This window comes from Muntiacus reevesi, chromosome 13 (assembly GCF_963930625.1).
Source record: "Muntiacus reevesi chromosome 13, mMunRee1.1, whole genome shotgun sequence".
Lineage (NCBI taxonomy): Eukaryota > Metazoa > Chordata > Mammalia > Artiodactyla > Cervidae > Muntiacus > Muntiacus reevesi.
The window spans coordinates 18,116,559-18,142,237 of NC_089261.1; the positions used below are offsets into that span (position 1 = coordinate 18,116,559).

General features: G+C 36.3%; 1 protein-coding gene and 1 pseudogene across 6 annotated transcripts in view; one reads left to right on the forward strand and one right to left on the reverse strand.

Annotated features, from left to right (window-relative positions):
* The window catches only part of ATXN2 (ataxin 2), a 100,129-nt gene that overhangs the window by 34,603 nt on the left and 39,847 nt on the right, over positions 1–25,679 (forward strand). For 5 of the 6 annotated variants that reach the window (XM_065904483.1, XM_065904484.1, XM_065904487.1 and 2 more), the window contains exons 6-11: positions 13,909–14,033; positions 16,148–16,239; positions 16,884–17,081; positions 18,525–18,703; positions 20,567–20,776; positions 23,180–23,362. In XM_065904483.1, coding sequence (XP_065760555.1) covers positions 13,909–14,033; positions 16,148–16,239; positions 16,884–17,081; positions 18,525–18,703; positions 20,567–20,776; positions 23,180–23,362 — 987 coding nt within the window. The remainder of the gene's footprint in view (positions 1–13,908; positions 14,034–16,147; positions 16,240–16,883; positions 17,082–18,524; positions 18,704–20,566; positions 20,777–23,179; positions 23,363–25,679) is intronic. The other variant, XM_065904488.1, reaches the window with a different exon arrangement.
* Positions 930–12,689, reverse strand: LOC136145999 (E3 SUMO-protein ligase NSE2 pseudogene; annotated as a pseudogene).

Sequence of the window (25,679 nt, forward strand, 5' to 3'; positions counted from 1 at the left end):
GATTTTAGTCGCAGCACATGGGATCTTTTGTTGCAGTGCATGGGCTTCTCTCTAGTTAGGGCATGTGGGCTCAGTAGTTGCAGTGTTTTGGGCTTAGTTGCCCGAAGCATGTGAAATCTTAGTTCCCTGACCGGGAATTAAACCTGGGCAATGGCAGTGAGAATGTCGAATCCTGACCACTGGACCACTAGGGAATTCCTGTGTTCTTTGCTCACTGCTCTTCCCACATGTAGTCACTTATGTACTCTCATAATATCAAATACCAACCACATAGAAGCCTCCTCTGAGTGTCTGTACGTCATTCCCCTTATACTGTGTTGTATTATAATTAGATGTTTCTGTCTCCTCCATTTTGCTTTGAGTTCCTTGTGTACCGTATGTTTTTCATCCTTGACTTCTAGTATAGTGTTCTGTCACATAGTACAGTCTCAGTATAAATGTCTTTTGAATAAATGAAATTAGAGCCTTCACATACTTTTTAAAGAAGCACTGTTTTCATGCAAAGAACAGGAAACATATAAGTAGTCTTGATGTCTACAGCCAGGCAACAAATACTTTCTGTGCTTTGGAATGTATTCATTGCTGTGCTAATTGCTATAGACAGTACAAAGAAATTCATATTCTTGGTCCCTTTTGAGAACTTAGGGATGCCGTATACCTTTACACAGAGACTTTTACATTTAATTCTGTGGTATTTCCTAGGAAATTCATGTACTCCATGTTAAGGAGCTCTGCTCTAGGCATTTTTAGAGATGAAGATAACAAAGCATGTGAAAGAATTCAGAAAAAATGGAAAGTTGATAATCAATGTTTTATTTAAAATTATAGAGCACTTAAAAATAAGCAATATAATAGGTTTGAATGTGTATTGGAACATAGAAAAATGCTTTCAAATATACTAAAACTTTTGATTTTTACCCTAAAGCATGCTATGCAGCCAGTCGAAGTACTTGGACAAGTGTCGCTCTCGATAGATGGCTGGGGTAGGAGGTAGGCTGCGGAGTTGCCTGCAGGGGTTTCCCAGTCAGATTGGCAATGTTTTTCTTGTTGTGGCTCTCAGTCGCCCTTCTCAGCACCTCATCCTGGCTGAGATCAGACATTGTCACGTGTGTGACTACAGCCAATTTTCAGGCAACAGGCCTTTTTCTTCCTTTTGTGCTTAGACTCAATCATGCCAACAATGGCTTCTTCTTCATTGGTGTGGCCACGCATTTTATTTTTCACTGGTTTCTTCATTTCCAAATGTGTAAATGGGGCAGGTGAATTTGGTCTGACTTTGAGTCACAATCATATCTTCATCAGCTCTTTCTGTGTCATCATCCTGTCTGCTTGAAGACCATATTGCTTCTTTAGTTCTTTCAACTGTTGTTTAAATTGTACAAATTTTTCATTATTTTGAAAGTCTACATTAGAATTCTTATTCTATAAAGCCAAAAACAACTTCACTAATAATTTTAGATTGGATATTTTTTCTGGACATTCTTTTACATAGTTTATTGTACAGCCTTTAAATAATGGTTTAGTTCCCGATATGTCATTGCAAATTCAACCATTGCTTTATCCATACTGTACTCACTACTCACTTAAGTGTAAGTTTCCATGAGATCCAAAGCAGCGCTAGAAGCTATCTGTTCCAAAGCTGATGCAGGATTGAAAATTTTTCAGGAGGAGAGTGCAGATTCTCCACTACTGAAGGATATAAAACCAGTTGAACCTAAACTTGAAGTGGAACTACCCCTGCATCTTGAAATTATTACCTGGCTGCCCAATGTAGCTCCATCTGGCTGTACCTGGACTTGCCACACCCAGACCCCAACTCCATCCTTAACTCCCTTCCCATGTCAGAAAGTTGAAATTGGTGGCATTAAATCCGAAATAAAGTTCAGAGACATAGAAGAATTGTGTCTGTTGTGGTAGTCGGAGTAATTCAGGTTGTGAATGGGTGATTAGAGAACAGTGAGAAATAAAATTGTGTGGATTATTTTATTCTGGTGTTGCACTGTTCTGTTTTCATGTGATCATCCTATGTGTCTGATAGGGTGAGATCCTTTGAATAACAGTGGAATCTTTTCTCAAGTGCATGACATTAGGAATGCCACGTCAGTCATCTAAGGAAGAGGCAGGTCGCAGAGCAGCATATGGCCTGCGAAGCCTTAGATTCTGAGGAATCTAAATGTGTTTCAGATTCATTCATGTCTGGCACTCCAGTGTGGTGGGCTGGCCACAGCCTTGCAGCTGAGTAGGCATCTTGGAGCAAGGAGTGCAAGAGGTTCTGTAGCTGAGCAGCAAATGCTAACATTGGACAGGCAGGCAGGCAGCTCTAACATTGGGTAAGTGATGGGGATTGACAGCCTGCTTTTTTGGCAGGAGGGAGGATAGGCCCTGTGGTAGGTAGGCAGGTGGGGTGATAGAGAGGCAAGTGTTCTTATGGTTGTCTAGGAAGCTGATTGTTTTGGGCCTATGGGCATTGGGAGTAGGTTTGTTTTTTGTTTTTAAGGAAGTAGGTTTTCTAAGTCAGTCCATGTTCTAATAGTCTGCTGTTAAAGCTGTACCATTATAAGGTTTACTGCCTCAGCCTTGCTGTAGGCTAGTTAGAGAAGGATGTATGTCTATGCTGGGTCCAAGTAGTAAATGGAGATGAATCAGCATTTACTGAGGCCAGTATGGAGGTGGTACAGAGATTGAGATTTAAAAAATTAAACAGGTATAGTGGGACAGGTGATGGAAAACCTAATACATAGAGTAGTTTGAGGTACATAATAGGAAAGTATTGCATGTTATTTCTTTATATGTTTTTGGAGCATACAGAAAGTATCTGCTGTATTCTTCATGTTTATAACTCTTCTATATTCCTTGAAAGGAACCTACATACTGTTCTCCATAGTGGCTGCACCAGTTACATTCCCAGCAACTGTGTAGGAGGGCTTCCTTTTCTGCACACCCTCTCCAGCATTTTTTATTGGTAGACTTTTTGATGATGGCCGTTCTGACCAGTGTGAGGCGATTGCTCATTATAGTTTTGATTTGCATTTCTCTAGTAATTAGTGATGTTCAGCATCTTTTCATGTGCCTCTTGACTGTCTGTATGTCTTCTTTGGGAAAATGCCTATTAAGGTCTTCTGCCCATTTTTTGTTTGGTTATTTGTTTTTTTGATACTAAGTTGTGTTGAGCTACTTGTATATTTTGGAAATGCAGCTCTTGTCAATCTCATTGCAAATTTCTCCCTTTCTGTGGGTTGTCTTTTCGTTCTGCTTATGGTTTCCTTTGCTGTGCAAAAACTTAAAAGTTTGATTAGGTTCCGTTTGTTTATTTTTGCTTTTATTTCTATTGCCTTGGGAGACTGACCTAAGGAAAACATTGCTACGATTTATGTTAGAATGTTTTGGCTGTGTTCTTTTCTAGGAGTTTTATGATGTTACGTCTTACATTTAGTTTTTGAGCCATTTTGAGTTTAATTTTGTGTATGGTGTGAGGGAGTATTCTAACTTCATTGATTTACATGCAGCTGTCCAGTTTTTCCAATACCACTTGCTGAGGAGACCAACTTTTCTTTGTTGTATAGTCTTGCCTCCTATGTCGAAGATTAATTGACTATAATGTGTGGATTTATTTCTGGGTTCTCTATCCTGCTCCATGGATTTATATGTCTCTTACTTGTGCCAACAGCCTCTTAGTAGGTAATTTAGACAAGTCCGGGACATTTTCAGGAAGACCGTTTACTTGATAGTATTGTGTGTAAGGCTAGAATACCCAGTTACTGTCTGGTTTTAGTTTTGTTTTTTCTCTTGGCCTGCACAGTCTCAATGGAATCTTACGAATACCAAATATATTAAAACTAGTAATAAAGTCAGGCAATGAAAGAATGTGGATGAATTGTCTCCACCTTTAATTTCTATTCCACCTGACTGTAAATAGAAATTGATTGCTGTTTTTACCTAGATCAGACCTCGCAAAGAATTTCAAGTGAGCATGTGCACTTGAACAGTTCTTCTGATTTATATTAGAGAAGAATAGTGTGAATCTGTAAAATGTTCTCTATATCTGCCAAGGAAACAGAATGGTGTTTGTATAGATGTTTAAGAATTGGAATTAGCTTTTTCTTAACCTGTTTCCAAACACTTTTGTTATAGGCTTAAGAGTTAGTCATTGTAAAAAGACTACTGTATTGCCTAATAGTATCAGAAGTACAGTTCCCATATTTTGTTTTTTAATTCCTGAATATTTCTGAATTTACGTGGGATTCTTTTCTGCTACATTTTCTACAAAAGCCCTTTCTTTCCCTTTTCCTTTCTCTTTAACTTTTGAGATGAAAACAATAGCTTTTATTTTTAAAAACTGCTTAAACAAAATTAGATCATTTCATTCTTTTGGATGGCACAGACTAAAGGTTCTTTTCACCCTTCAAAATGGAGTTCTGAACCAGGAGCCTAATGGGGAAGCTGAAAACAAAGTGTTCACCTCTGGATACCTCTGCACCAAGTATACCTTTCTATTGAGGTTTTTGTTAGAATTTATCTTCTCTCTTTTGGAGATAGTGTTATCTCTAATTGATTTTTGTCAATTAGAAATGTAACATTCTGTGGCATCTAACACCTTGTTTTTTTTAAATACAGCCTCACAAAGTGGCCTTTTCATTTTTCCCTTGTTCTTCTGTAAGTTACATTAACCTGGGTTTGCTGTAGAATTTGGTTTGCATTTGGTCCTATGGAGTCTTGACTACTGATCTTCATTGGAGTCTGGTTTGTAGGTTTAAATTTTTTTTCCCTAATAACTTGGTTGATATTTTGAAGTTATATATCCATTTCAGCTCAACTTAATTTAGCTAATTTAATGTTTTAAGAAAATTACTTTTCAAATGTTAAATTACTAATTATAATGCCTTTTATGTTATATAATGGGTGTAGTAAAACTAAGGTGAAATATTTTATCTTAAAAATATTTTGCCAGAGTTTTAACTAGGGAATCTCAATTTTTTCATGTCACAAGCAGTTTATTAGTAGGGAAAATAAGAACTACTGCTTATTCATTTATGGCTACACTGAACAGCATGTGGGATCTTAGTTTCCCAACCAGGGATTGATCCCATGCTCCTTACAGTGGAAGCCAGAGTCTTAACCACTGGACCACCAGGGAAGTCACCAGAACTTAATATTTAAGTAGGATATATTTTCTCTCAGGGATATTTATCTCATTTTATCATAGTATGATAAAATTTAATAATTCATTTTGTATAGGGAGAATATGAGGTTTCTTCATTATTGATGCATTCTTGTGCAAGCTGATGCTGCCTCAATGAGCTACTGGATCCAAGTGCTTTATTCAGACTTGTGATCAAGTATATTGTAATATCAAAAGTATTTGTATGGTTGTTTATTGTGGAAGCCCTGTTCTGTGCATATTCTGAATGGTGTACCGATTGAGATGTCTGTGCTATTTTTTAGTCATATTTTAGGCTTTTCTGTTGGTCTCCTTCAGAGGAACAGAAACATAAATTAATTTGCAAATTATATTTTTAACAAGAACAAAACTTTGGTCTTTGCTTTTCTGCATCAGTTTATTCTTTGCAGACTTTGGTTAAAGGGGTATCTGGGTCAGATCTCAGAAAAGAACAAAAGAAAATGCTTTGGGTGGTTTGGTTTGATTCTAACTAGAAAACCATAGAATCTCTTTTAAGATTTTTAATTAATTTTTGCACAAAGAGTGATGTTTAGACTGAAAATAAAAACTCTTAACTTGATATACTGTACTTTTCCTTTGGTGTTGCTTGTTGCTCAGGAAAGAACTTTTTCAGGACTGTTTTTCTTAGAGCTCATTACTGCTGCTTTTCCTCTCCTGTATTTGCACTTTTCAGGCTGACATCTTTGAGCTCTGTTGCCTACTTAAGCTATTCTGATAGTCTCCACCTCAGTTCTCTGGCTTTTTCCTTTCTTCTTCCTTGAGTGGTAAATTTTCTTTGAGTTATAGGACTCAGAAACTTTTTATGAAGATCACAGTCCAAATAACTATTGCTCTAGGCTATATAATTGTGTTGTCAGACATTTCATCCTGTGTTAAAAAATCTAGTGACCACTGTTGCTTATAGAAGAAAGTTGAGATGCCATACCTTGGCATTCAGGGCCCTCCTCAATGAAACTTTTCTTTTTCAATCTCACCTCTCATTATTCCCCAATATTAATTTGCTTATTGACCTAAGTGGCATTTTCTGCATGCTAGCCATTCGTATTTTCATCTTTGAGCTCAGTTATCTTACTGCTAGATTTATTCTCCACTCTGAGTACCTCTCTTCCTAACTAGAATTTTAGATACTTTTTCAAGACCAAGCTCAAATCTCCTTTCCTCTTTGTAGTCTTCCCTGACCTTCCCTGCTCACTGTGAGTGTCTTTTTTATTGCCTATGCAATGACTTCTATGCTTTTAATTTTATTTTCAGCACAGAGTAGTTTGCTCCCCCCGTTCTCAAGGAAATCTCATGCTGAGTCCCACTTACAAGGTAGTGGTCGGGGAGAAGATTGGGAATTTATGCTAGAACCTTATTTATTCAGCTTTGGCTCTGTCTGCTGAGGTACCTGTAAGAAATTGGATTTGATAGAGCACAGTTAAAGAATCAGTTGTCTTACATCATGTATTGAATACTCAGCTTTACAAAGTAGGGTATTTTGTCTCTCAAAGCATTATAACTTTCTGGAGTTTAGAATCATGTTTATAGAACCTAGGGATGTGTATGCCCTGTTGTAGTTTAGCATAATGCCTTACAGATCCATGGTAGGTACTCAACATATGCTTATTCTTTCAACTGATATTTTTAAAGTTTTATATATTTTTATACACACTACACCCAAACCAGGGGAAAACTAGTAGGTTTTGTTTTTCTTACATAGACGTTAACTGGTAACCATCATTCATTTCCAGGAAACTCAAGAAAGCAGTTATTCCTACCCAAACTAAAAGCAGCTTTCCTGTAACATAACATATTCAGAGTATATTTTCCTGACAAAACATTACTTCTAGTAGGCATTTTATTTTTTTTTTTTTTCTAGTAGGCATTTTAATACCCTTTTGAAATACAGAAAACAAAATCCCAAGTTTTACTTTGAAAACAAGGCCCAGATGATTCTGGTACAAGTGAGAAAAGTTGGAAGCACAGGTGAAGGAGTAAAGTATTAAAACATGCATGTGGGCTATTTTGAAAGTCTTTTAAAATAATTAAGTTGCATTAGTTGCTGTGTATGTTAGAAATGTATACATACTTGAATATAAATATCAACGTATGTAATGTTGATGTGTTTTGGGGGTGTTTTTTTTTTTGGGTTTAAAGTCATATCTGTGAATAGTATGAAATCAACTTTACTTTGGTTCCATTTGAAATCACATGATTAAAAGATACCACACCTTAGAGATTCACAAATTTTTGTGTTAACCAGGGTGAAAATGAAGCCTTTTCTACTTTGGGTCACAAAACTCATTTTCCTTGTTCAAGTGCCCTAGAGGCAAAGATATGATTAGGTAGTTCTCAGTTTGGAAAAATGACATTCTTTTCTACCAAGGTAATAAATTATTTTAAAAATTATTCAGAATTTTGAATAAAATACAGGGTGCAGGTGTTTGGCCTATTGTTCTTAGTTAATTTTGTTGTATTGGTCCGTCCTGTTCTGCAGAATGTTGTTAGGTGTTTGCTTGCCAATGTGTTCATCTTTATTGTTACGTCTTCATCTTATAGAAAGTCATGGTTTTGTCACTGTTGGCTTTTATTTGCACAAAAGACTTGTGTTCTGTGGCATGTGGGATCTTAGTTTCCAACCAGAGATGGAACATGCGCCCCCTGCAGTGGCCTAATCACTGACCTGTCAGGGAAATCCCTCAAGATTAAAGCTTTTAAAGACAGGTGTTTGATTGAGAATGTTAGCTGCTGGGACAGGAACAGATTATAAGAATGGGAGGCTCTGTTGTCTGTTTGAGCTTGAGGGGGTGGGAAGTGTGCTGCAGAGACAGATCTAGTTTCCTGTCCTGAGCCTATCATGTGTGAAGTCAGGATGGACTTGTGTTTTGTTTCGAATGCTTTACAGTATTAGTTCTTCCTGATTCATTCTCTCCTTACATTTCTTTTTAAAGTTGAGATTTAACTGAACTCAGTGGATTTAACTTCAAAGACTTGAATTTTGTGGTTCTTTAACTCCTGTTACATGGTGTATCAAATAAACCACTTAGAACATTTTAATTGTTAAATAGTTCTGCTTAATAGGCCCAAAAATATGATTAGAAAATAGTTGTGGATATTCAGAATGACATTATCCACTTCTACATTTTTGTCTGATTTATAGGCAAGTGCTGTTGTCTGATTTATTCTGTAATATAACTTCTTGATATTTAGAACAGAGGGGTATATACACTTGGAATGCATTTACGTTTCACATAGTTTTGTGACTTAGACCCTTATATCTTCAGGTATTAGTTTGCAAATGGTAGATTTTGCAAAATTTATTTTCAGGTTGATCATTTGGAACAGAACACTATTTCTGTGAAAATTTAGCTATGTTACTTCAGTACTGTTTATTTCCATCTCATTTTAGCAACCTGCTTTCATGACTTTGTCATCACTCGTAACTGCTTCTCTTCCAAAATCTACTACTCTTGACCATGGCCACCTTCACATTTACACCTGCTTCTTTTTTTCTTGCCCCTCACAGGATTCTCTGACCCTTCCCTGGCCTTCCATTTTTAAACTCTCTACTCCTTTAATTAGGAAAAGAAATGTGACTGGGAAAATACCTTTGTGGTGCCGGTTAGGAATGTTTCTAGCTCTTGCCAGAGCTTCAGCTCAGCCGGACCCTTTTCTAGCCTTTTTGTGCAACCTGATGACTACCCCGTGCAGTTCCTTACTCTGTGTACCTCATTTCCTTTATCCACAGCAGAATACTTCCCCCCTCCCCCTGCTTTTAAGAACACATAGCCAGTGTTCTTAAACTGGTTCCATTATTCCCCATGGTTCATGAAGATTCAGAGCATTGAACTTGGATAGAAAAAAAATTACATCTTTATTTTAATTAAATTTTTTTGAAATTTAGTGTTTCCTTCCATTATTAATGTAGACAACAAGCCACTGCGTTACCTGTGACTTTAGCACCTATAGAATTCAGTTAATTTCATACCACTTGTATAGATTATGCTTATTACCTCTAAAATTATAGTAGGTATTAGATTTGCTGTTAGATCTTATTGTTTAATGCATCAGTAAAGGACCATATATATTACTGTGGCACAGATTAGGTTTTTCAGATTTTGATAACTGCATTTCATTATATTGCATTATGACCCCATGAACTGTAGCCTGCCAGCCTCTGTCCATGGGGATTCTCCAAGCAAGAGTACTGGAGTGGGTTGCCATGCCCTCCTCCAGAGGATCTTCCCAACTCAGGGATCAAACCCAGGTCTCCCACATTGCAGGTGGATTCTTTACCTTCTGAGCCGTCAGGGAAACCATCATGATAATTGGTCTCCTGTGACTTTCTATGTATTTTTGCATTTAAATTCATAAGCTCCCCACATATGCTGAAGGGGTCTATAGATCAAAGAATAAAGGTTAAGAATTCACTAATCTAGACACTCCCTGTGTCCCATTTCTCTGCGGTCTTCTCTTTTCTTTCTCTCTTGCCTGAGGACAATGCCTCCTCTTGTCCCCTTGCTTTTGTTGTTCTGTTCGACACAACCTGAGCCCTTAGTGTGTTCACTATGCCCATCTTTTTTGTTTATCCTTTTCTTTAATACTGTGCTTTTTAATAGCTGTATAATAAAATACATGATTTAGTATATATTCATAGTATAATTGGAGAAGGAAATGGCAATCCACTCCAATATTCTTGGCTGGAGAATCCCAGGGACAGAGGCGCCTGATGGGCTGCTGTCTGTGGGATTGCACAGAGTCGGACACGACTGAAGCAACTTAGCAGCAGCATAGTATAAATACTCATACAGAACAGAAGAGTATAAAACAAAAATGTAATCTTCTGGCCTCAAATTCCATTTCCCCTGGGGAAATTCTTAGATTTGTGTACAGTTGAGAAAAATATTATTTTTAATGTTACTCTAGTCTGTATTGGGCCTCCAAGGTGGCTCAGTGGTAAAGAATCCACCAGCAGATGTAGGAGACGTGGGTTCGATCCCTGGGTCAAGAAGACCCCCCGGAGAAGGAAATGGCAACCCACTCCAGTATTCTTGCCTGGAAAATTTGTGGACAGAGAAGCCTGGTGCACTACAGCCTGTGGGGTCGCAAAGAGTTGGACTCTGCTTAGGACACAGGCATGCTAATCTGTGTTGAATGCCTTTTGAAGTGAGAGTGTCAGTTGCTCAGTTGTGTCCAACTCTCTGGTCTCTTAGTTGCTAGGATAGCACCCACTGTAACTGATGCTCTGTTGTGTATAGATTAATCCATATAAAACTCATGGTACATGATGAGAAAATATGTTTTTAAAGTTGTTGAAAAAGGTCACAGTATTAATAATTGATTTATCAGAACAATATCATTGAAATAAGTTTTTTATCTGGAATTTTATAGTGTTTGAGGAAAAGCAGATTTAGTTGAGAGATGACATGAGTAGCTGAGGATTTTGGTGAAGGCTTCTCTGAAAGCACATTTGAGGGCTTCTGATGTCAAGTCTGATAATGATTTTTTAATTTCATCTAGTTTTAGGTCATTTTGTAGTTTTAGTCAATTTAAATTTATTTTTGTTAACTTAAAATAAGTTTACTTTTTCACTACTTTTCTGGCCATTTAAAAAATTCTCAGGCAACTTTGATTTTTCAGAGTCATAATTGACCGAGTTAGAGGGAAAAAGTTGAGCAGAGCTCATTTCCTGGGCATGGGGCTGACGAATACAGAGGCTGCACATTGGTTGAGACAGTTCTTTCTGATCACCACTAGGTGGCACCACTGGCTCAAAAAAAGGAAGGGAAAGTTTGGAGGCACGGACAGTATTATGCCGTTTCTATCTCCCCTTTCCCTAAATTGGATGCCATCAGTCAGGGAATGAAGCACATCTTTGTCATCTTTTATTATCTCATCTGATCACTGTTATTCTTTTCTTTTTATGCCTGTAGTTCTTTCAGAAACAGGTTAGCATTTTTCTCACAGGCGCATTGTCTTGCATCTTGCTTTTTTAATGCTTTTGCCTCTTACCATAGAGGATAATGGGAAATTAATACACTATGACTTTCTGGCATTGCAAAATTTGCACAATTGTAATTAAGTTATAGCCAATTGATTTTCTGAATTTTGCAGAAATCCTAGCACTAACATTGTACTGTTTCATACCAGCAGTGGTTTTTTTCAAAAATCCAAATGCAGCTGTTAGTAAAATAACTATTTAGAACTTAACAGTAGTAGATATTGGTAAGAGTATAGAATGAATACCCAGGTCTGGCCTCCTCCTGACTAATGATAGAATGTTGACCTGAAATACAGTATTTATTAATATGACCAGGCTTTCTCCTGCCATCTTGACACTATAGCCTCATTTTGCTGATTCTCCACTTTGTACATCTTATGCACATCTTTCCCTAAAATATTTACTCATGTTTAAACAGAGACTATTTCTTTGGGAGAAATATTTGAATCAAGGAATATCATTCCTTACCAACACAAACAAACTTTTGTGTTTTCCCTCCCACGCCTTTTCTGTCCTGAAAGAAAAATGGAATGCTAAGAACCACTGTGTGAACAGTTAATTAATTTATAAGGTTGATACTGTAATCAGAAGATTTAAGATAGAAATGTAGTATTTTTTTAAAGATAGGTAGTTTAATAATGGCCTCTTAATACAACCTAAATTGTAATTAGCAGAGTAAAACTTGGTTCAGTGAAGTTTTAGACTCTTGCTTTTTCACATTGTTTCCCTCTTCAAGGATCCTTTGTGATTTTGTTTAAAATAATACCAGTAGAAGTATATTTAAGCTGTTTCTATTGTATATTTCATTTTTTCAATTTGAGGACTGCTGACTCAGTCTTTAGTCTTTTCTAAATACCTTGACACACACACACACAACACACTCTGCAATAACAATAAGTCCATTTATGTGGATCTGTTTCTTTTTTTTTAAAATCCTTTTGTTGTTCTGGGTTTTAATTTCTAGAATAAAAAAGTATTGTCTTTAATTCTGGGTTTCCATCTGAGTAAATGCCTTATTTATTTAAATATATGCTTTTCAGCAGATAGTGTGATTAAAATATTAACAGGCTCTTAAATGAGAATTAATCCTCTTGCTGCTTGTATGACTGATTTGTGATTTTTACGTAGTCTTAGTTTTCTGTTCTAATTTTGTGAGAATTAAAATAGGGAATTTCAGCCACCTATTGTGAGTTATTGTTTGATGTTTTTCATGGAGTATTTCACATTCGTGAAAATACTCTAAGGCAAAATTAATTTTACCAAGAATTTGTATAACTTTAAGGTGACATAAGAGTAGAACTTCATTAAGGCAAGTGTCATATAAAACCAAGTTTGTAGGGTCTTTTAGTGACTTAACCTGAGGATGGCATTGTGAAGATAGTATCAGTCTGTTAGAACCCCTAAGAGAACTTTCCCAAAATGCAATCATCTTCCAATGAGTGCTGATCCTACTCTGAGCTGAGACCCGCTGCTTTGGGAATCTCCCTTGGTGTGCTGTTGGCTTGTATGCTTGCTGGCAGCAGGAGCCATGCTGCCTGATAGGGCTGGTAGCTAAGCCCATATGTGCAGTTATGCTTTTATTCTCTAGTGTGCGTGAACACACACCCACATGCACTTATCCAGCCCTAGTTTGAGATGAGAGGAGGTAAGAGCTAGCTAGGCTTAGAGTGCCATGCCAGCTCAAGTTTCTTATTTCACTATTGCCTTGCCCATTGAGTAGCCAGTAACATTTATAGAAACAGTACCAAGTCAAAAATCCGCCTGGAATTGTCTCTTTTGAAGGAGACACGACTGGGAGCCAGTACTCTGGCACAGCCAGGTCAGCAGAAGTATTACTCCACAGCCTTGTGATAGGGGGATACTTTAGGCCCAGACATCTAAATGTAAGCTTGTATCTCCAAAGCATTTTCTAACCCTGTTACTGCCCAAATACACTTTTATTTAACTGAGTCCTGACTTTGAACTGGAGAAGCATTTTCTTTGCTGGACAGCAGCCATGGGATAGATGGATCCTGCCAGTGAGCATACCGATGCCGTGCCATGCTGCTCTCACAAGCTAGTGCTCCTCAGTAACATTAGCAGGAGAGGAGAGGATAGATAGATGAGTTGAGAAAGTGTTGACAGAAAGTCTAGGTAGGTCTTTCTGAGGACAGGTAACACAGTGGGGCCTGAACTTTGTAACAGAGTGGCTATGGGGAAATAGGTTTCTATGTGGAGATGGGTCACTTTTGTTACTAATGGCAAGGGCATGTTAGAATATTGACCCCTGCATATAGGCATGGATTTGAAAAGTTAAAAGATCTGCGTATGTTTGGCTGCAGCAGCTCTGAGTGCATATCTAATTAGTGTGTCAATTAAACATGAGAGATTTTGTTTTAGATGAATTCATAGAAAATTTCTGGATCAATTCTGAAACACAAACTGATTATTTTTTAATATACTTAAATATATTTTTATGACTCGTGTGAATACATATCACATTTCATGTGGCTTAAAATTATATGTGTAAAACATACCTTCCTCCAGTAGTCATCTATGATGCCACTTAATCAAGTTAAGTATTTCGAAGATTAAAGCACTAGAAGCATTACACAGCTGAAAGCATACTGTTAATGAATGCTGTTTTTTTCTGTATTAGAAAGCTACTTTTCATAATTATTTTTTAGCCTTTTTGTTGATAGTTCATGTGTGTGTTCATGTAGCCCAGTGTCTGGTTGTATGATCTTTCATCCAAAACCATCCTTTGCAGATGCTTTTACTGACTCTGCTATCAGTGCTAAAGTGAATGGTGAACACAAAGAGAAGGACCTGGAGCCCTGGGATGCAGGTGAACTCACTACCAATGACGAACTGGAGGCTTTGGAGAATGATGTTGTAAGCAAAATCTTTTCAATTAGTAACAGTATGGTCCTGTGATACAGTATGACATCCTATCTCTCGGTTTTAAGTATGTTGTTGTGACTGTATTTAAATTAGCTGTTTTATTGTGTAGAGACTTCAACCTAGGCAGTATATACAGAAAAGTGTTTCTTGAGGATGCATATGAACTATTTGTATGTCTTTAAAGTAAATCCTAAGAAACAACTTAAAAATTTAGATTAGGAACCATGGGAAACTAGAAATGCCTGCATATTTCGTTTTGAATGCCTTGCAGAATAGGGCAGTCTGAGAAAAATGGTGGCTTGTTTGTTGTCTTTACCAAGAAGTGATGTCAAAGTGTGACTTTTAGGATTCTTGTCTGTCGAAGAAGTATTCATTATTAAGCTATATCATTAGGTTACATTAGAATTACAGCAAAAAGTAAGTTTCTTTGTCTTAAAATTAGGAGAAAAGGGCTATTTCCAAAAGCCTCTTGACATTTTTACTTTTCCCATAACATATCTTCTGTAAATCAATGCTTAATAATGACTCTGTCATTAGGATTCTTTAGTTTCTTGCCAAAAATGAGTGTTTAGGCAATAAAATTTGAATGAGATGAATCTTTCATTGAATCTTACAGAGAGATCTTATTTAACAAACCTGTTTGATGTTAAAGTCATTGTCCAGTTGTAAAACTGGAAATTCATAGACAAAATGCAATAGTTTCCAAACTTTTTAAAGAATCACATATAACTTAATGTGATGTTTCTCAGGTTTGCGTAGCACATCACCTCTGGAGAATAAAGCAGGCATTCTCTCTCTCTCTCTCTTTTTAATTGATAGTGAAGCAGTTGAATTGATAGACACCTTCTAGAGCACATTCTGGCAATGTTTTCAAAATTTAAAACTTGCAGTTTAGTTCAGCAATTCTATCTCTGTGAATGTATTCAGAAGACAGTCAAATAATTATATTGGGATTTTTTCACATTTTTTTCTAATAGTGGAAAATAGGAAATATCCTAACTGTCCGTCTGTAGGACATGAGTGATTTATTATACCTGCATTCAGTTGAAGTAGTATATGTCCACTTGAAAGAAAGGTGTTCTGGGAAGATACCTAAAACTTAATTAAAAGAAAAAGCAAGCTCCAGAACAAGAAGATCCTATTTGAATTTCTATAAAAGAGAGCTGATGATGATAATCACATTCTTACATATGCACAAAGAATGTCTGTTAATGGTGGTTATCTATACACACTGGGATTGGCAGTTTTACTTTTCACTGGATATGTTTCTGCACACTTTAAACTTTTTACATCGAGCATATACTAAAAGAGCATATTTTAAAATTTCTATAGGTAACTAATTTCCTGCTCCCATATATTCGGCTGAAGTAGTTGATTTAGTGGTAGAATTGTATTACAGTTTTATCTGAAGTAGCACAGAAGGAGCCACAGTTGATGGGTGATCTTAGAGGCTAGGTTTTGTCCTGAAATTGCCATCAACATTTTTAAGATGATGCTGTGCCCTCTGCTGACTTGATAATGATTATGTGCCGTATTTTACCGCTGTTTATCAATCGGACCTGATGATCAGTTCACTCAAAGAGGTTTCAGGTAAATACCTTGTAGAAAGATCACTGTAAGGAGTAGGAAAAGGAGAGAACCTTGATCTGAGACTCATATTTTATGAAGTAACTAAAACATTCTGAACTTATAACATCTCAGATAGCTGTTTCATACACAGTTAAACCTTGAACAACACAGGTTTGAACCATGCTGGTTCATTTATACACTTAGGTTTTGCAATAGTAAATATACTACTGCACAATTCAAGGTTGGTTGAATCTACAGGTTTTAAACTTATGCACAGAGTTGGTACCCCTGACACCCCACCCCCTGAATTGTTCAAAGTTCAGCTGTAGTTATTTACCAACCTGTAGAGACTGATGTGTAGAAGAGAAGTTTTTCCTTAAGACATTTGTAAAGCAAATTTTTGCCTATTTTTTTACTTTTGCTAGGTTTTGCTTGAATAGTATGATAGATAATTGTTAATGTAGATATTGACTATAACTGCATTAAAGAAGACAAATACTTTGTTTTTTTGAAAAATGAGTTTTGTTCTGTTCTAGTCTAATGGATGGGATCCCAATGATATGTTTCGATATAATGAAGAAAATTATGGTGTAGTGTCTACATACGATAGCAGTCTGTCTTCATACACGTAAGTTTTTAAAGCTTGCTTTTGTTTTAGTGTGTTTGCCTTTGATTTTCATTAGCTTAAATTATGTTGAATAAATGTTTCTGTTGGATTTTTTTTTTTAACTTGTTTTATTTTTTAAAATTTATTTATTTGGCTGCTCAAGGTCTTAGTTGCAGCCCTTGAGATCTAGTTCCCTGACCAGGGATCGAACCCAGGCTGCCTGCATTGATTGGGAGCATGGAGTCTTAGCCACTGGACCACCAGTGAAGTCCTCTGTTGGATTTTAAGTTAAACAATTATGTGACTAAATTATTGTTACTTCTTACACTGATAAATTCCCATTAAAATAGGGATTAAATGTAGCTTATCTATACTCTGATTTTTTGTTCTAAATAAATTTTGTTTTATTTTTGCACTGTAAAAACTAAAATGACAAATGCAGAGGTTATGGGGAAATAGGTGATTTAACCAGTTTTGGAAATGTCACATTACTCTAAGGAAAAAGTAACAAGAAAATTCAACTATTGATTTATAAGTAGATGACTATAGCTGTTTTATAGTTTTTAACAGCATTTTAAACTAAATGTCTCAATAGTTGATTGTGACAGATATGTAAACTGTTACTTTAAAACGCACACTTTGCTTTTTCTTTTCATTTGTTCCAGGGTGCCCTTAGAAAGGGATAACTCAGAAGAATTTTTAAAACGAGAAGCAAGGGCAAACCAGTTAGCAGAAGAAATTGAATCAAGTGCCCAGTATAAAGCCCGGGTGGCCCTGGAAAATGATGATAGGAGTGAAGAAGAAAAATACACAGCAGTTCAGAGAAATTCCAGTGAACGTGAGGGCCACAACATAAACACTAGGTATTTAAAGGAAATCATGATGCAGTATTTTGGATACACAACTCAAGGTCTGTGTGAGAAGGTGTATTATTATTATTATATTTCATCTTCCTTTAACTTAGCTTAGGTAGAGAATGCAAATGGAGTTGCTTTCAGGTTTTGTTAGTGAAAAGATTATAGTAATCTTGGAAAATAGTTTTTGAACATCACCTCCGTGGAGCCAAGTGGTGGATATACAGTGACGAGCAAGCCAAGGTCTGGAAGAGCTTGTTAAAGAAAAGTGAACAGGTTGGGGGAGGGGGGGGCATATAACATAATTACAGTTCAGTATGATTTCCTAGATTAGAGGTGTGATCAGAGTACTAGGAATATACAAATGAAAAGGAACGAGCGTAACCTTGTGGGATCAGAGTATACCTAACAGATGAGGTGATGTTTTATGATAGGATAGTAGGTCTGTCTGTTACTCAAAGAAGCATAAAACAAGAATTCCTTGCATGGTGAAGACAGGTGAAAGAACTTGTCCAATTCAGGGAAAACCTTGTTGTTTCGTATGTCTGGAATACAGGGTGTATGTTGACATTGCAGTGTTCGTAGCTGGTGATAGGAACCAAGGGAGTGAGACTTTGTGTGTGTCATGTTAAAGAGCACCTTGTAGGCAGGGTATGGGGTGAACCAACTCTGGTGACACTGAGAACTGGCTGAGATATAGAGGCCAGTTATTTGAAATAGTTCAAGTGTGAGAATGAGACCAGGACCAGTGATAGAAAGATTAGAAAAACCAGGGGTGATCCTGAGTTTATTTGATAACCAAGCAGATTGGTGGTTGCACCGGTATTGGAGACAGAAAACACCAAGCAAGCTTGAAGGAAGATAGTCCATTTGTGCAATTTATTGCATTCAAGGGGCTCACAGATCTTTCATGAATTTATTCATAAATATGTGTTGTGAGAACCACCTGCTACATGCCTGGTAGAATAAGATACACATTCTGTCTTAAAGGCACTTGCAGTTTAGGAATCGTGATTTGAATTAAAGTGTTCAGTGAGAGATACTGAGACTGTGAGGCTGGCAGTGTGGATTTGGGGGATCGATGTGAAAACCATGAAAAACTAATGAACAGCCATCAAGAGAAGAGATTGCAGAGAAAACCAAGGAAGAAGAGTTTCAAGAAGACAGATGATGATTGATAGAAACAGCTATAAAGAGAGATCAAGTAGGACAAGAATGAATGAATACATGTTTGTTTTATTTTGTCCTTAGGGGGAAAATCTGAGGGAAAAGAAAGGCCAGACCTAGAGCTTAGAGTAAAATGGAAGAATAAGGGTATCTGGAAATGAGGCCGTTTGGTTTGTTTAACCTTTTACTAACAAGCATTCCCTTCTGCCTAAATTGCTTTTAGATATGTTTCATTGGTCTGGTATCTATTAGGATAAAATGATTTAGAGGATCTCTCATTTCCAGGGAAAATAAATATATTCCTCCTGGACAAAGAAATAGAGAAGTCATATCCTGGGGAAGTGGGCGACAGAATTCACCGCGTATGGGCCAGCCTGGATCGGGCTCCATGCCATCAAGATCCACCTCTCACACTTCAGATTTCAACCCGAATTCTGGTTCAGACCAAAGAGTAGTTAATGGAGGCAAGTATTTTGACCAAATTTGTCAATCTCATTGATCAAATATATAATTTTCTAAATATTTACAGTTTTACATAGTTGATAAGAGGATGCATACCTTTTAGTGATTTCTGTGGAGTAGTTTTCAGTAAATATTTAAAATTTGCCTTTGTGGATATCAAATTAGTAAAATTGTAAAAATTAGTATGTTATTGGCATATACAGAATTTAACATGATGAAATACTCATGTATTAAGATAAAGTGCTAAATTTAACCAAAGACATTCACTTGGCAAAAAAAAAACACTCCACATATAAAGAAATTGGAAACTGGGTAGGTTCTCAATTTTAAAAACACTGGATGATAAAATTATTCAGACATAGTTTACATGGAAAATCCAAATCTGTGTGACATTCAGTGGTTAATATAAATTCATTTTTATGAACTGTTTGTTTATATATTTATATCCTGCTTACTTCAAGAGGATTTGAGGTACCTTGCAGTACAAGACATGGCCAACAGTCATGTGAAGATGGTGGGAAAAAAGTGCTTAAAAAAATAAAAACTCAATACAAAAGCAGATATTGTAGTTTAGCTTAACTAAAATATGCAAACTTGCATCTTTAGTAGGAAGATTTTTTTTTTTTTTCTATTCTCCCTCCATATCTAGGTTAAATATGGCTTATGGGTCATGGCTCTCTCATACAAGTCAGGGATACTGGAAACAGCAGTACCATAGACTGTATGGAACTGTGGTAATTAAAATATTGATGGTGTATTAGATACTAACCTGGGGGGAACAGTGGGCATTCAGTTTCAGGTATTTAAGTTTGGAAAGTTAGACAAATAGAGAACACTTAAGTTTCCAATTTCATTTGTTTTCATTGAATCTTTCTCCAGAATTCCTCTCCAAATGAACACTCTTGAGTATTTTCTATACTTTGTATTGGGGTGAAATTTCTTTGCTCACTGAGTAAAGAATTTTAGTTGTTTATGAACAGAATTTTCAAAGTAAAAAACCTGAAAGGGGCTGGGAAATGTATGATACTCAAGTGTGTGGAACCCTATGGAGAGGAGACCTGGACTGTTTCCTAAGATTAAGGTAAGTGATGTCATGTTACATGTTAGCTGTATTTTGACCTGTGCATATCCCTCAATGACAGTTTATTTGGTGATGACTGCTTTGTAGTTGGATTGTTTATTAAGCAGTCTCTTAAGTAAATGTTTAACTGCATAAGTTATTTAGAAGATCCCCCTTCTTTTTCTAATTTGATAAGGTTAAAATATGTTTTTTGAAAGGCAGTGAATATTAATCTGTCACTCCTGTGACTCTGGAAATTAGTAGAAGTAATGTTCTACTTAAATATACCTGCTTGATGTAATTTCAAACTTATATTCAAGTATAGACTAGGTGAAAACCAGTTTTAAGAAACTAGCATTTTTAATGGGATTATAATAGCTGTTGTTTCAAAAGCTAAAACTTTAAATAATAAATAATCTTATTCCTGAGTTTTGTGATTTATTCTGTGAAATTACCTGGTGTATGTTATTCTCCTTTTAGCAATTGATTTTCAAAAAAACAGTTACAGAAGCAGGTGAATAGGCAAAGTCTTAACTGTCTTCTTCAATAGTATGTGTAGATCCTAATTAACCCTTTGGGAACGTGTATTCATTTAAACAGACTTAATTTTAAGGAGGTTAAAGTAAAATGTGAATTTATGTCAGTTAAGTTATGCTAAAACTTATCACAAATCAAATGACTGTCCTCAAAGGGTTAAAATGTACAAGAAATCATTTTTGTCATTTTACTTTTTTTTCTGTTTACTTTTTTCCCTCATTTTTTTCTTTAGTTTTTATACTTTCCTTCATATCATTTGTTCTGTCAGGTGTTCCCTGGCCATCGCCTTGCCCATCTCCTTCCTCTCGCCCACCTTCTCGCTACCAGTCAGGTCCCAACTCTCTTCCACCTCGGGCAGCCACCCCTACACGGCCGCCCTCCAGGCCCCCCTCGCGGCCATCCAGACCCCCGTCTCACCCCTCTGCTCATGGTTCTCCAGCTCCTGTCTCTACTATGCCTAAACGCATGTCTTCAGAAGGTACAATACCACAATTTGTTCATGTTTTTGTTTGTCTTTGTTTAACTCCTATGTGAGTTTATAATTACAAAATAGTTTCCTCTTCATTATTTAATAACCTATAATTTCTGTGTTTTAACTTTAGTTTATTAAAACTATTTCTATTAACCTTTTGTTTATTAGAAATTTGATAAATGCTGTGTGAAGCTATGAACTATCCTGAATTGTGAGAATGGGGGTTTGTCTCTGCCTGGTAATGATGCTCTTTTACAACCCAGGGCCTTCTCCCTCCCACTTTACAGTGTATACAGTGGTTAATGGTAAACAGTGAACCTTCTTCATACTAGTGAATCTGCCTGTTGACCTTAGGTAGGAGTGGTGGTTTAGTGGTCCTTTTGAGAGGGACATTGCATATGGCTGCCTTGGTGTGTTTACCCTTAAATTACAAAATAGAGATTGATTTTGTGTTTGGGATTTTTTTTTAATTAGTTTTGTAATATTTTGTAGTGAAAGTCTTTAGAGGAAATTCTTAATCTAAGATAAAATTGTTATTGTAGAAAACAATATATGAATCTTTAGGGGTTTTTTGTTTTGTTTTTGTTTACCCTGTCAAAAGAATAAAATCCTGTAATTCTCATTCATTGTAATTAATTACAGTTGATATTGCTTATATTGAGACTAATACAGGTTTCTGGCAGAAAATGTTTCCCTGGAGAAAACTGTATTGGCTGCTTTTTAATAAATTGTTGCCATCCAGGCAGCGAGGTCATGTGATCTTGAATGAAGCAGCTAACCTTGAACAACATGTTACGCTGATTTTCAAGGTGACTTCCTAACTCAAGTGCCTATGATGGTGGCCTGTAAATGAGAAGTTAAATTCTGTTGACATATTTTGTTGTGGTCTGTTGTTTGTGTAAGTGATGTTCATATCATGAGAATGTGTTAGATAAAAGTCAGTAGTGCATGTGAGCTTGTTCACCACTGTTAGATGTACAGATTCACATAAAAGTTTACATTTTGCATGTTCAGGGAGGCTACATTATTCAGTTTTTCTTTTTAACTAATTTGAATTCGTGTTTTCTAGTCATGTAGTTAGGTGACACTGAAGCATTTTTAAAATGTGAACCTCGAAATAAAACTATGAAATATAATGGTTTTCTGTGTTTAGAATAAGTTTTCTTTCTCTAAGTATTTCACATGTTGCCAAAGACTTAACTTTATTAAAGTTAGTTTGATTTCATTGAGCTGTGTCAGCCATCTTTCTTGGTCTTTTCCTGTAAAAGGATGTAAAAAATATGTATAGATATTTAAATACCCAGTTCTTAACTCATCTTCAGTATAAATTATGTCTCCAGTTAAAAATTATATAATATTAACACTCTTTGTAAGACTGTGCTCATGATTGTATTCCTACTGAGGACATAAATTAATATGACATCCTAAAGAGTTTGGTAAGGGACTTCCCTGATGGCCCAGTGGTTAGGATTCTGGTTTCCACTGCAGGGGGTACAGGTTTGACACATGCCAACGTAGCATGGGCAAAAAAAAAAGAGGGTGAGGAGCATTGGCTTTGCTATCAAGAATGAGTTTGCCAAGTGTTCCCAGTGCCAGGTTTCTGTTGTAAGAGTCATTGTATTCACTATTTGCACCTGACAGTTTTGCTTCAATGCATAGTAGACTTCTTTATAAACAGAAATCACTAATGTGGCAGAATTGTTGATTGATGTGGGATTTTGATGATTCATATAGTGCAAATTTCCTCCCCAGATGTAAATTACTCTAGTATACAAGCCAATGCCTTAGCTGTAGAATTTTCAGTTCACAGCCTGTTTAGTCTGAGACACTCTACAGATGAGGACTGGTTTTTTTTTTTTAACTACTACAAAGGTGTATCAAAGTAGTTTTTTGTTTAATAATTTTTTTCCTAGTCTTAGAAGTAATACAGCAAATTTGAGGGAGAAAGCTAAAAGTGTATGTTAAAATTTTATTTCATCATATAGCTATGACTTCTATTAACATTTTGTTATACTTATTTTTATATACCTACAAATAATGGATATAGATTAAACAAATTGCTAAGATCTTTGAAGAAGTGTGACATCTTATTGTTTGATTTCTTATCACCAACTGCATCCTTCCCTTTTTTAAAAAATAAAAGGGAACAAAATAAAATTTATTTATAAAATTATGGCATTCCACAAGATAACTCTGAAAAAATATGGCCAAAAATATGTATGGTGCTTATTTTCTTCTTTTTTAAACCAAGAAGGAATGAAAGAGAAAGTGGGAGAATGTGTGTATGTGTGAGTGTTGTGAGGGAAAGGGAGGAAGGGAAAGAGAAAGAATGGGCTGTGTGTATTTAGCAGAAAAGGAGTACTGATGGACATTGTGGCATTTATGTGATGTTCACTGTTGCTTTCTTAGGGCCTCCAAGGATGTCCCCAAAGGCCCAGCGACACCCTCGAAATCACAGAGTTTCTGCTGGGAGGGGTTCCATTTCCAGTGGCCTAGAATTTGTATCCCATACCCCACCAAGTGAAGCAGCTGCTCCTCCAACAGCAAGGACCAGTCCTGCAGGGGGCACATGGTCATCAGTGGTCAGTGGAGGTAGGTGACGCTTGGCTTGGAGCATAATAACAGTGTTCGTTTTGTTATTCTACTGGATGTGAAAAGGGCTGAGCTGGAGCTCTATGTGAGGAAGTCCTATGTATATAAAAAATAGTGGAGTAACCAGGAATTGAGAAAACTATGTTTTTATTTTGGGCTCTACCAGCTATTCACCGTATGTTAAGGGCAAATCATGTGATCATCCTGAATTTCAGTTTTCTCAGTGAGTAAAGTAATTTTTCCCTAGTCTATTCTCTGGTTTTAGGTGAAATTCATATGGGGTTCATAAATATGAATATACTTTATAGTTTTATAAAGTTCCACTCAAATGGAAGGCAAATATAGTACATAACATTTGGAGGAATCATATTTTCATGTCTTCTTAGCAGCCTTGTTTATTGATTATTTCACGAACAGTTATTAATATTTTGGACTTACAGTGCTATGTATTTCTTCCCTCCACCCCCCATTCTCTCCATACGTTTTTGTTGGTATCCTGCTTTATGCCAGGCAATATTCTGGGCCTAGGTCCTGTGGGTTTCTTTAGTATCTATATATGGCACTAATTCCTGACTGTATTTCACTTTTAAAGAATAACAAACACAGGAGCCCAAATTTTATGTGATTAGCCCGAAGAATGTGCTGATGGAAGCTATGAAAGTGTAAAAAATATACTTTGACAGGATCTTAGATTTAAGTTAAAACTGCTTTTGCTACTTAATGTATTGCTTTCCTGATAACTAGAGTTTGAGCATGTAATGATTGTGTTTTTTTGGCCGTAAACTATGTTAATCAATGCATGGGACTTTTAAAAGGAAAAAGTCTTTAAGCTTAAACAAAAATATACCCAACTCCATTAAATATCTTTAGTTGATACACATTGCTCACCTTCATGTATAATTTTAGGTTTAAGTTTACTGTAAATTCCTTTGAATTTTCTGTTTTCTTCTTTGGTCTTCAATTACAAGGAAATAATTAGCAAAAAATAGAATTTCTAAAATATTTATTTCTTCATTGTATCATTATTTGACATTACTTAGATGATCCGGAAATGAATTTTGAAAGTAACAGCATTATAGAAGTGAAAGAGTAAAATCACAGTTTTACAGTTGTGAAGAGATATGCACAGAATGGTGTGAGAGGTTTACTCTACACTAATTAGAAAATAGATAGTTGTTAAATAATACTTTCTTCCATGATCCTTTTGACATAAAAAAGTAAAGAACCACTAAAGTGAAATAAATTGAACCATTTTCTCTAGATGTTTGGAATCTGAATAGCTTTGTAATGAAATATGAAACCTGTTAGATAATTATTTCGAAGTCATTGAAATACAAACCCCACCTTGGATTATCTCTCTCAGCTAAAGTGAGTTCCCCATTTCCTTAGTTACCGCAAGGTGGATTTTGATGTGTTAAGATTGGCTGCAAACTGCTAAAAGATGTTTGAGTTTATTATTTGAAGGAGGAACAAAGAAGTCTATTTCTTAGGCATCCCCCAACACCTGCCTACTTTAAAGAGACAGTCTCACTTTTTAGTAGAGAGTGTTGTTATTTTTATCCTCAAAAGTTGCCTTTTTCCTGCCTTAGAAATCCAGTTTCTAAATTCATTTAAAATACTTTGTTTTATTTTATTTTATTTTTTTTACTTATTTGCATTTATTTTCTGCGGCATTTATTCCCGGGCCATAAGTTTTTGTTTCTTCAGTTTCTTCTGGGATATCTTTTTCTTCTGTGCAACCTCTTCTGGTTCAGGAACAATCTGTTCTTTGTCGGTAAGGATCATCTCAATGTGGCAGGGAGAGCGCATGTAGGGGTTGATCCGACCGTGAGCTCTGTAAGTCCTATGCTGCATCTTGGGGGCTTTGTTCACTTGAATGTGCTCAGTGACCAGAGAATCTACATCTAAGCCCTTAACTTCAGCATTACTCTCTGCATTTTTGAACATGTGTAGTAAAATTCAGAACTCTTTCTGGGCCACCGACCCTGAGTCCAGCCCACTGTTTGGCCTGTGCACACCTACCAACTCCACCGTTGTAATGACGGATGGTATACATTGCTTCTTTAAAGTTACATCCTTCAGATACTTGGTGGTTTTTTTGGATATGCATACCTTTATGGCCTGGGCAGTTTCATGAGTGTTCTTAAAGTGAACACAAAGATTTGAACCTCTTGATTTGCATGATTTTGTGGGGTTTTCTGGGTCGAGTGAATAGCGCACCATTTTTAGGGGTCAGCTCAGGCCGCTTACCGGAAAAGGATAAAATACTTTGTTTTAAAATTAATATATTTAGTTAGAAAACTACTGTTGGACATAG